Here is a 12485-nt window from a genome sequence, read left to right on the forward strand (position 1 = left end):
CATGCAAGAGATGACACTAATGCTGGGCAGCCCCACTTCTGGCCACTCAGCCCCCAGACCAGGGGCCAGGGAAGCCATGAGGCAGGGGGAGGAAAAGAAGGAGGACGGTGGAGGCAAGGGGGCCCCGAATATTCTAAGGCTACCTCCTGAGCTACCCTTTGGCATTCCCTGTGTGCTTAAAAAAATTTTTTTTTAAATAAAACAGGTTTTTTTTGGAAAAAGCTGCCCAGCTAGGGGACAGGAGAGCTACACCCTGGAAGTCACCACCCATCCAGGGTTCCCTGAGCCAGGTTCCAGCTCCTCTTCAGTCCCAGCCCGGACAACGGCTGCTCCCCTGCCTCAGCCGGAGGCTGCAGGGGTACAGTCTGACACAGCCACATGGGACTGGAGGGCCCAGCATCCTTACCACCAGCAGAGCTGCCCGGAGGTCCAGAGCTGCACATGCTGAGCAGGGGGTCAGAGAGGCGGCTGCCCAGGGCGCTGGGTGAGGTTGGTGTGGAGGCCGGGGAGCAGGGGGGTGACGGGATGCCCCGCTCCGCCAGGATGGTGGAGCCTGCAGTAAGGGCACAGGGAGGGAGGGCCACGCTCACCACCCGCCCAGAGCAAGCTGGCTCGGCCGCGCCCACCATGGGCCCAGGTCTGCCATGCAGCACACCTACAGGGGTCCAGGCAGGATTCCACAGAGGGGTCAGCCACCGGCCCCACTGTCCTCACCTACACGCCGGAAGGTGCATCGCTCTCTGCCTTACCAGCAACCTCGGAACTAGCCTCCGCCTGGAGTCCCACTCCCAGCCACCCTTCACCTCCAAGGTCTCCAGGGCAGACAATGAGGTCCCCACCTTCCCTACCCCTCGCTCACCTCCTGTTTAGAGCCCCGGATATCACCTCTCCTGCACTGGTGCATCCAACACTGGCACTTCCTGGTCTTGCATTCTCCCCTCCTACCTCCTCTCACTCCTCTCCTGTCCCCACTCTGCCCCTCCTTCCCTCCCTCCTTAAGTAATCCTTCCTGAGGGTCTACAGGGACCAGGCTGTGTCCACACGAGCTACAGACAGAGCCTTTGTCCTCAAAGAGCTAATTGCCCAAGAAGCCTGGTAGAGCTGCCCTCAAGCTCCCTTTTCTGGGCAGCATCAACTCCCCCAAACTATCCTGGCCCATCCAGCACTGACCACCCCACACCCACTACAGATACCACATCCCCACAAGCCAGGGGTATTATTCACACTTTGCCAGGAATCCAGCTCTGCTTCTCCAACTGAACCACAAGCTTTCTGAGAACAAGAAACCTCTCCCACCTGTGGCTCTTCCAAGGCCCTCACAGAATCCCCTGCACACCATCAGGTGCCAACATGGTCTTTTTTATTATTGGTTCTAACTCACTTAATAGTGTTATTATTCGTAAGCAAATTCAATAAATGTCCACAGTGCTTCTCTTACTGTGTAAATATCTGTTAAGTCCATTGTCAAGTCCTATCAGAAATGCACACCTCCTATTTACTTTCCTTGTCTTATTGCACTGGCTAGCATTTTTGGAACAATGTCTATAAGGCATCTCTATTTATATTCCTTTTTTGTGTGCCAGGGATTGAACCCAGGGGGTGCTTAACCACAGGGTCTCACTGAGTTGCTTAGGGTGTTGCTAAATTGCTGAGGCTGGCTTTGAACTTGCAATCCTCCTGCCTCAGCCTCCTGAGCCACTGGGATTACAGGTGTGCACCACTGTGCCCAGCTATATTACTATTTTTAATGAGAATATTTCTAATGTTCTAACAATAAGTATGAAATTGGCTGCAGGTCTGGTAATGCTCATGAGTGAAGGAACTATTCTTCCATTCTTAGTTTCCTTAGGCCTTCCACAAAGCCATGCTTTCCTCTGTAAGACCGTCAGTGACCCTACATGACCACCCATTTAGTTTTCCTTTGGAGTCAAGTCTCCCACCACCAATTTGCTGGTTGAGATGCAAAATTCTCTAAACAGCTTGGAGACTGTTTAACAGACGGTGAACTCCGGATGGTTACTCTTCTACATCCACCTTGGCCCGCTTACCACTGGCACAGTAAAGTCCTCATTTTATTATTATTTTTTTAATTCTCCTTTTTCCCAGTCTCGTAAGCCTCTTTGGGCAGCATGAGCCTTACTGGAAGGCTACTTATCTATTATTAGATGGTGCTGACGCAAGGGAGTACCTTGCCCTTATGTAATTTCCTTTCTCTGAGAAGCAGTGTCTCCCGGTGAGTGCAGCTAAATCTCTGCACCTCGGCTTGAAGTTTTCTCCTTCCTTTCCCATTTCTTTTTATTCCATCCTGAATTCTCACCCTAGCCTTCCTGCGAGGTTTCTTTTCATTCATCTTCCTTCCTGCTTGGTTTCTTTTCATTTAATCTTTCATTTCTTCCTGATTTATCTTCCCTCAACTCTAACTTCTTAGCACACTAACCTCGTTTCTTTTCGTTCATTTTTTATGTATTATTCTCTCCATGTTCGTTTGCTCCTTCCAGAGTTGGGAGTCCCACTGATTTTATCTGATTTCACAGACTCTCCACTCTTGCAATCACCAACAGCACCACACACAAAACCACACACACACATTTAGTTATTCACACCTCATCTACCCAGTATGCCAATCTCATACAGCAGCTCCGGCTCACACTTTTACACACACAATTCTGGGTTGTGAGGCCCAGGGGTCTCCAAACTTGGCAAAGCCTACTTGCTTTGCGGGGTGGGGGTGGAGGTCAGGGATGGGGATGTATCTCAGTGGTAGAGCACTTGCCCAGCATGGGCCAGGCCCGGGTTCCATCCCCAGCACTGGAAGAAAAAAATCAGCTGCCTGGAACCTATCCAAGATCTACAGAATAGCAATCTCTGGAGGCGGGATCCCAGAATCTGCACTTCATTAGGCTCTCCTGATGAGGCTAATAAAACCAGCCCAGTATAATGGGAAGCTGGTTAGCAGACCAGGACTGATCCCTCTAAGGTAACAGAGGTCCAAGAAGACCAAGGGAAAAAGGAAAAGATTTCTGACCAAATTAGTTTGGAAAAACTTACACCATAATCATCACCTTTAAAGATTCTCATGGTGTATTAAAGGCTCTGAGAAGTCCTGCAATGAACAATCCTTCCACTCCCTTTTAACTCAATGTCTTCCAAACCTTTTAACCACCAGGTCCCTTTTGCAAAGAATACCTATTAACATTCCACAGAACAATCTGGGAAACATGGCTTACACAAGTTCACATTTTGCAATCCATTCAAACTCTGTGGCCCTCCCCCGGAGAAAAAGCAAACCTTACAACTCTGCAACCCCATTTTCCCCAAGGCCACCTGCTCAGGTATTCCCCTAACCTCTCAACCCAGGCACCACCCTGCAGAGACACCTGGTTACTGACATACCAACTCGTCTGTCTTTCATTTAGACCCACGACCAGCCTTACAGGCAGGGATCTTTATTCCCAATGTGGGGAAATGGAAAAGGAGCTTCAAAAGGTCTTTTACTGGTAAAAATCATTTCCCCCCATTTTTAAGCAGGCTCGGGGGGCATGCGCGTCTGGGCTGTTTATGTGTCTTGTAGGAATGCGGGTCAGTCTGACGAACTCAGAGGAACCTTGGGCATCTAGGATTCCCTAGTAAGACCACAGTGAGCAGGGGCACCCCTACCCCGGTCCATACTGCCCCCATTCCAGGGCGGACCCGCGGGCCAGCACTCACCGAGGATGCGGACCTGCGTGATGGCCCCGTGCAGGCCGAAGAGCATCCAGAGTGGCTGTGAGGCGTCCACGCACAGCTGCATGCCAGCGGCCACGCCGTTGTGGCTGAGGTGCAGCTCGCCATCAGCATTCACCACCAGGCCCAGGATGTCGCCGCTGTGCAGGGGCCCTGGCACGCGACACACGGCCCAGAATTCCTTGCGGTCCACCAGGGCCTCCGGGCTGAAGGGCAAGTCGGTGGGCCGCAGTGTGCCAGGGTCGCACGTGGTGACACCGACAGAGAGCGCGCCGGGCCGCGCGCCGCCCGAGCGCGTGACCTTGATGAAGATGGTCTCGGCCACGCGCACGGGCCGGCTGGTGAAAACAAGCGCGCGCTCGTCGCGCCCGTGCTCCAGGCGCGCCACCGTCTGCTCGTCCAGGATGCGGACGTGAGCGCCCGAGCGCAGCGGGTGGAAGCGCAGGTCGCCGTCGAGCTGCATGGGCAGCGCTCGGCTGTGCTGCGAGTTGAGCGAGTTCTGCGGGATCGGGCAACCAGCCGCCGGCATGCCATCGTCGCCGTCGCCGCCCGGCACGTTGAGGTCGCACAGGCTCACCGAGAGGCGCGCCTCGTCGGTCTCGCGCCGCAGTGACGGCCGCCGCAGGGAGGTGAAGGAGCGCGGCCGCAGGCAGTCGGGCAGCACCAGCTCGCTGTCTGCAGCGGAGAGGGCGAGAGACAGGCGACCGTCACTCCGGGCCGGGCGGCCCGCGGGTGGGCTCCCTGCGGCCTGATTCTTGCTGCGTTTCAAGTCTACGCCACTGAAACACCGCATGCTTAATGGAATGGAAAATGCTTATGACATAAATTAGCGAGCAAAATCAGGGAGCAAGGTTGCACAGGAATCTGTTTAGCCAAAGGAGGAGGCTGGAAGGAAGACACCAACGTCAGGACCGTGTAATTGCCTCTAATTGCTTAAAACGGACGGTGCTTTCTCTGCAACGTGTTTATTTTCCTTATTGCCCACAATAAGCACATAGGAGACTTTCCGTAAATGTTAACTCCTAGGACCTCCATTCTGAATCCCAGCATCTAGAACTGAGCGCAGCACGTAGTAGGCAAACATAAATATTTATCTTTTTAAATGCACTGATGACATTCTAACACTCTGGGAGGCCAGAGGGACTCCCTCCCCCAACCCCTTTGCGGAAATCGTCTCATCTAAGCCTAACACTTATCTTTTGAGATTACCATTGCCACATAAGGACACCAAGGCCGAAAAAGTTTAGTCCATCCAAGAGAGCCTTTTGAGAACGATTTAACTGGGAGTCAGCCCCTTTCTCTTTAAGCAGACAAGTCATACAAACTATAGATATGCGGTGTATAGAAAAGACAGTTCAACAGAAAGAAAAAATAACCACCTGCTGGCCCACCACCCAGAGAAAAACACTTTAAATATCTGGATCATGATATTTCAACATTTTTAAAACTTTTTTGGTTACTTTTCTAATGCAAAACTTGAGTTATGTTGTATAAACATCAATAGTTTTTAACATTTTCCGGGTAACAAATCACTTTGAAAATGTGCAATAACTTTGACCTATCTCCTCCAGAAAAGTACACATTCTTACTAAATTCTGTGGATAACTTCAGGACATCTGTGAATATCCTGAAGGCTAAGAACCCTGCACTACGGAACTTTTTTTTCCTTTTTCACAACCATATTTTTGACACCATATTCCTTTTTTTTTTTTTTTTTTCTAAGTACGGGGGATCAAGTCCAGGGGCACTTTACCACTGAGCTATGTCCTCATCCCTTTTTATTTGAGACAGAATCTTGCTCAACTGCCCAGGCTGACCTCAAACCCATGATCCTCCTGCCTCAGCTTCACAAGTTGCTGGGATTACAAGCGATGCACCACCAGTGCCCAGATCTAACGACATATCCTTTTAATGGCTTTTAATAGCCTGTTTCATGGAGTTGCATGACTTATAAGGAAAGTAATCACCATGTGCCATGAATGCACCTCACCTTAAAGCAGCCCATGGAGGTGGACCCATTTTACAGATAAAGCTCAGGGATGTTGTGTGACAGCCACCAAGGAGTTGAGCCAAGATTGAAGCCAGATCTGCCCAACTCTCACCCAATGCCACACTCCTCACTTCTTGGCCTCCTGTTGATTGAACTTATTCAATAGAGTTGAAGTGCCCAAATTTGGAGGGTGCCCCTGGAAGCCACACCATGGATCAGTGCCTTCCTGGAAGCCTTCTTAGCCTCTGTGCCTTCTCTTCAGGAACTGGGTGAGGGCTCTACCATGACAGGGAAGCTTGGGGGACTACTCTGGTAGGGACAGCAGAGACCAGAATTCAGGTCTCCTACCTCTCTGCAAAGGCCTCCTGAGGCCTGGCTGGTTGGGGTTTCCTAGCATCGCGTTGGCGAGAAGGAGGGAGCCGACTGGAAAATGCGATTATTCCGGGGAATTGACTCTGTGACAGCAATGGTGCAGAGGCTGGGGGCTGCGTGGAGCATGGAGGGCGTGCACAGGAGGGAGGCCTGGGAGACAGTGGTGCAGAGGCGGGGAGGGCTTGTGGCTGACCTGTTCCTGGGAACAGTCCCTACGCCCTGGCCTCTCAGGGATTCCAGGAACTGGCCCTTGGGGACACCAGAGAAACGGAGAAGGGGAAGGGAGGGAACAGCAGGGAGAAGAGGAATCAAGTCTCCCAGAGATGCCCTTCCAGAGCCTTCGGAGCTAAGCTGCCCCTGGGCCCAAATGCATATGGACCCCTACCCTACCCAGCCCACCCCTCAAGAGTAAGTTGGGCAGACCATAGTGTGACTTCTAGTGACACTGGCCAAACTGGGGGTCACTGACTCTGTAGAAGGGGCTCAATAAACAAGGAAGGCCCTGGTTTCTGAATGGGGCTGGGTGTGAGCTACCCTGGTCTCTCTGCCCCCTCAGGAGTCCTCTACTGGAATATACCTACTACCAGGTGTTCACTAACAACCAGGCAACCTGTTCCGACCTGAGCTAATCTGCCTTTAAGAAAGTGTTTCCTTCTCTTAAACTGAACTCTAACTCTCTGTGTCTAATCCAGTACCTCCTCTGTCAGACACCTCTCCTCAGGGAACGCAGATGGCCCACACGCCTTCCATCTCTGCTCATTAGACAATGAACAGGCTCAGTACTCCAGATGCACATTGACCACTTCAAGGCACAGGCTGGCCATCGCCTCCAGTGATATATGTACTGTATGGCTAACAAAGCAACCTGAGAGTACTTTGGGCTTTCTCAGTAACCAAAATCCAGATACTGGAAGGCAGAGTAGGAACACAGTAAAGTGCAGTGAGTTTGAAATCATCACTCTGGGTTCAAATCTGGACTGCTACTTCCTTATGACAATGCCCCGTGACCTTGGAAAAGCAGCTTAACTTCATGAGACCTCTTCTTCAGCAGTCAGATCTGAGTCTCCTGATGCATACAAAGTCTGTTATTCTCATCCTGCCCTTAGAGAGGAGGGTGTGAAGGAGAAATGGAATAAGGTCTATTAGGCACCTAGTAGGAAACCTGGCACACACGAATCACTGGGTTAATATGAGACATTGTTAATATTGCTTACATGCCACGTGGTTCAGAAGGCAGTGCACGGGCTCCAGGGTGACCCAGGCCTGGGTTTAAGTGCAGCACTTGTCTGGTAGCCTTGGGGTAAGCAACTTCCCTGCAGCCCCACGGCTCATGGGAGAACGGGAGTGCAGCTGCCTCCCTCGTGACAGTTGCAGGACTGGGATCAAGTGGAGCCCCAACCATTTCGCATATTCAGGTTGAGTTTGTTAGCCAAGGTCAGAGCCACCTGTACTCAGACCATCAACTTTTTGATTTGACATCCATCCTCATGGGCACTGGGGAAATATTCTTTTGAATGAAATCGCTGACTAAAGACCCAGAAGAATCCCAGATGTGGAGAGCAGAGGGGAAAGAAGAGAAGGAAGGAAGAAGAAGCACTGAGGATGCAGAGGAGTGGGGGCTAGGAAAGTGACCCCTCTGGCCTTGCTGGAAATATTGCTGGAGCTGGGAGCCGAGGCCCAGGAACTGCTGGGAAACTGCTAAACATGGCATAAATCCCCAGGGTCAGTGCCCAGCCCAAAAACGTCTGCTCCCTTCCCTTCCACCCTGTGGGTAAGAAGCAGCTGCAGCCAGTGAACTCCAAAATAACCGTCCCACCAGTGGGCCCCGCCGTGTGAAGCCCTGAAATAGATGAAACTTGAGATGGAAGAGTGCCCTTTTGAAGGGGGACAGCAAAGGTCCAAGCTGAGTGAGCTGACATCAAGATGGGCATCAGGGTCATGTCTGGCCCCCAAACCCATAGAGAACACCCCTGGGACCAGCCTGAGCTCTGGACCACACTCTGGAATACAGCTGAGATGAACCAGGCAGGCAACCTGGAACTGCAAGCAGTCGGGTGGCCCCACATGTAGAAACAAGTTATGTAAATCAGTGCAGGGGACAGGGCTGCCCACTAGACAGGTGTTTGTGATGGAGTCAGGAACAGACAAGGCTGTGAGAGAAGCTCTCACCTGGCCCAACAGCATGTCCCCTCTTTCAGGAAGAAACTAGTCAGTCAGCCCTCAGCTCCTGCCTTTCTGGTGCCTAGTGATGGCTCTCAGCTATCCTGGGCCAGAGCAGAAATAACCAGACCAGAGCAGAAATAACCAGGCCTAGCAAAGGCAGGGAGGCCAGGGCCAGAAGCCCCACTCGCTGACTTCCCGTGTGCCCAGTCCCGCACAGAGGCACAGGAGAGGAATAAGCCAGAACTTGGAACCTAGGACGGCCATCAGCCAGTGGAGAATCAAGGCTTAGAGCCATGAAGTTATTTTAATACATTTAGTTACAGGAGTCATAGCATCTCCCACTAGAAGGACCTTAGAGGAACTGAGGAACTAAGAAATTAGGAAATCTGTTTATCCCTGCAAGTTCTCACTCAGCCTTCGCTATGATGCCCCTGGGGACAGGAAGCTCACCACCTCTCAAGGCTACCTATACTCACCCTATGTCTGAATGACAGTTAGAAAAACTCCTTGTATGGGTCCATGTGTCCTAGATCACCAGTGGCGCTCCCTCTGATCTCCTTCTTAGGGTAAATACCCACCTTGGAATAAAGATCTCTAGCTAAGGCCCAGGTCTTGTCCCCTGTTTTGGAGGAGGTCAGGGGGAAAAGTCTTGGAAGAAGCAGGATTTGACCTGGGCTGGAGGACAGGGTTTGGACTCATCAATGGGAAACTGTTGGCAAATGCTGGAGAATAATCAGAGGAGGGCCCTGGGGCCAGCTCAGGCCCAGAGGACCACCCGGCTCTGTCACACCAGGCCAGCAGTGCGGGGTAACCAGGGCAGGGCCTTGGCACTGGCACAGGGGCTTCCTTTGAAGCAGGGCCCACCATCAGCCCTGAGTCCTGTTTGTTTGGATTCTCACATCCGGAGCGCTGGATAATCTTTAACCACGGGTCAGCTTGCAGCCGCTTGGCCGCCTGGCCAGTATCTGCCAGCCCCTGTTTGGAAGGCGCTGCCAGGCCATTTACTGTCTCCATAAACATCCTCCTGCCGGTCTGCATCTGGCATGGGTAGGGGAAGGAGCCCGGGCGGGCGGGTGTGTGGCTTGGACGGACGAGGGGTTTCTCCACTCTTCTGGGCAGCACCCGAGACCCACACCCGCCTCCACCCTCTCCCTTTAAACTCAACCACGGGGAAGCAAGGAGAAACAAACAAGCTTCCTGAGGCTCACAGAAAGAAGGATGGAAAGTTCCGAAATTGCTCACAATTACAGACTCTTAGATTTATAGAATCTTCAAGCCAGAAGATCTTATAGATTCTCAGAATCATTTGGTCTAGTGGTTCTCAAATTTTCTTTTCAAAAAAAAGTAGAATATTTTTGTCCAAGGGAACCAAAGGCTCCAATTGAAGTCTAGGAGATGGGTGCGGAGTCCTGCCTCACCATCCCTCTGTATTTCTCAGCTGCCCCAGAGATACCTCTGTGGAACCCCAGTGTTCCAAGGAACCCAGCTGGAGAACCAGAAAACTCGTTCCAAGAAACAATTTAGATCACACAGTTTTCCTCCTAGTTAGAGAACTGGCTCAGGGGTTTGTCTCTTTTTGGTGGAGGAGGCTGAGGAGATTAGATTAGGTATTCCTTTTTAACCCAAAGACAATAATGCTTCCCACTTTGTAAATACTTGGGAATCTATGACACTGTGAGTTAAGTGGGGCATGTATAATTATGTCCAAATACTACACAGGAAGGCTGAGACACAAGGAAACAGAAAAACTGCCCGCAGCTAGTGAGTAGCCATGTCAAGTCTTGATTCAGTCTCTCTCCTGCTTCTGAAATGAGGGCTTTGTCCCCAATACTGCAAGGCCCAGCTCTCTCCCTATGGACATGTTCCACAGCTCTCCAGATCTCTCAAAGGTCCCCAGAACTACATCCCCAGAGACACTAGGTGGAAATATGAAATTGCCATTTTAGTAGGTGAGAAGTAGGCAGGGATGGTGGCCACAAATGGCTCCACTGTGCTTGTGCGTTGGGATGAGGGCCACACTGCATCCGCACAAAGGGCCAGATGAAGCCCTCTGGAACCCTCAGGGAATACAAGGCAGGCAGATGCACCCTTGGCACCGAATCAGGCATCCTGGGACCCCACTGCCCCTCCTCCTTGTGCCAGCACTGCTGGGGCCCTGATGGCCTGTGTGCCCAGCATGTCCTTCCTGCCTTGAGTGCTCACACACCTTGTTCTGGAAGACACAGGAGGGCCACAGACATAAGAGGGAGCTCAGATGGACTCACATCTGGAGGCATTAGGAGGGAATGCAGCCCAGGCTGCTGGGTTCAAATTTCATCTCTACCAACTACCAGCTGTGTGACCTCAGGCACAGTATCAGATCTCTCTGTTTCCTTGTCTACAAAATGGGTACAATAATAACTTTCTTTATATACAGAGGGCAGGACAATACATGATGCAAAACTTAGATTGTGTAGACCTCCACATGCTCTGGGTGGTCAAGAGGAGGAAGGGTCACCTGCAACAGGGGAGGTCAGAGGTTTCCTGAAGGAGAGGAGGATTTGGCATGTGGCCTTGATATAATTGGCAGAATTTGGAGTGAGCAGAAAGGAAGACTCTGGAAGAGTCTCTGAAACAGAAGGAACAGCAAGATTTTTTTTTTCCAGTGCTGGGATGGAGCCCAGGGCCTCGGGCATACTAGGCAAGCCCTCTCCCACCCTACCGCTGCTATGTCCTGAGTCCTTTTAATTTTATTTTGAGACAAGGTCTCACTGAGTTGCTGAGGCTGGCTTTGAACTTGTGATCCTCCAGCCTCAGCCTCCCAAGTCGCTGGGATTACAGGTATGTGCCACTGCACCTGGCTGAGATTATTATTATTTTTTTAAATGTTTATTTATTTATTTATTTTGTGGTGCTGGAGATTTGAACCCAGGGTCTTGTGTTTGCGAGGCAAGCACTCTACCAACTGAGCTACAGCCCCAGCCCTGAGATTATTATTTTTTAATGAAGAAAAAAAAGAAAAAAAAAAGGAAGATTGACAAAGGAGAAGAAACAGCGATGGACATATCAGCACCCCAGCTGCCCCACTCCAAGGGCTAGCCCAGGTGCCTTTAACTCTTATTAATCTATTAGTCCCTCACAGCCAAGGCTGAGGGTAAATATTGGTTTAGCCTGAGAAGCAGAAGTCGCAGATGGCAGGGGGCATTGCTCACAGTCTCAGTGCCACCAAGCTGAGACACACCCCAGGTGGAGCCTGACCCCTGATTTTATCTCCGGGGGGAGGGGGTTCTTGTTGCAGCACAGCAGACCCGGCTCGCCTCCCCCCACCCCCAGAGAAGCAGCTCAGCAGCAGCCTGGCCCTCGGAAGGCTACTGGAGAGTCTCGGCGCATCGCCCTCCTCGGCCGGGGTGGGGGTCCCTCACCGAGACCTGGGAAGTGGAATGCCACAAGCCCCGGAAGTCCCCACCTAATGCCCTCCTGAGCTCCACCACTACGGTGTGCAGGTGCCAACAGGTCCCCTCACATGACCCTATGTCCAGATCTGCCTGGGAGATCCGGATTCCAGGCCTGGCCTGGCTTCTGACCAGATGGGAAAGCCTCCCCACATCTGGGCCCTGTCCTTCTCTACCGTCAACCTCAGTTCCTCCTGTGGAACAACTCGACAGAACAGAAGCTGGGCGAACGTTCCTCCGCGCTGCCTGCGCACGGCCACACCTGTGCACACCCTCGCCCACAAGTTGCCACTACCTTTCTACTTCAGTCTCCCCTCGAGCATCTGCTCCCCTCGTTCCCACCCCTGCGCCTGGACACGCCCCTCCTGAACCACCTTAATTCTTCTTCCCCATTTCTTTCACCTCCTTGGGTTCCTGACTTGAAGCTCATCTCCTACCAGAAGTCCCTCTGGATTGCCCCCCAGCCGCACCCCTACAGTTTCACTCTTCAGGTCACATCTAACTGAAAAACGGCATGTCCCCCAGTGTAAGAACTCCTCAAGGAGGGGGCCAGGTTTTCTGCTCTTGTGTCCCCCTACCCTGGCATAGTGCCAAAGCTGTGGTGGGCACAGGGGATGCGCAGGAGCACCCCAGGAGTGGGTCCAAGCTCACCAGCCCTTTGACAGGACCACAGCTGCTCTTCTGGAGTTAACGTTTTGGAGAGGAGCAAAGAGACCTCAGGAAACTGGGATAGGAGTTTATCTGTCCTTGTATTAATCACCCCATAAAACTTGTGTCTGTTTAGTCACTGGCAGGTCCTACTTCCT

At 51.9% G+C, this 12485-nt stretch overlaps 1 protein-coding gene across 4 annotated transcripts in view; it reads right to left on the minus strand.

Moving 5' to 3' along the window:
• NEURL1 (neuralized E3 ubiquitin protein ligase 1) overlaps positions 1 to 12485 on the minus strand; it is a 72302-nt gene that overhangs the window by 5643 nt on the left and 54174 nt on the right. For all 4 annotated transcript variants that reach the window (XM_079136325.1, XM_079136326.1, XM_079136324.1 and 1 more), the window contains exons 4-5: positions 3709 to 4398; positions 407 to 553 (exon numbers count right to left, since the gene is read on the minus strand). In XM_079136325.1, coding sequence (XP_078992451.1) covers positions 407 to 553; positions 3709 to 4398 — 837 coding nt within the window. The remainder of the gene's footprint in view (positions 1 to 406; positions 554 to 3708; positions 4399 to 12485) is intronic.

This window comes from Sciurus vulgaris (genome assembly GCF_902686455.1).
Source record: "Sciurus vulgaris genome assembly, chromosome: 4".
In the NCBI taxonomy this organism is placed as follows: domain Eukaryota; kingdom Metazoa; phylum Chordata; class Mammalia; order Rodentia; family Sciuridae; genus Sciurus; species Sciurus vulgaris.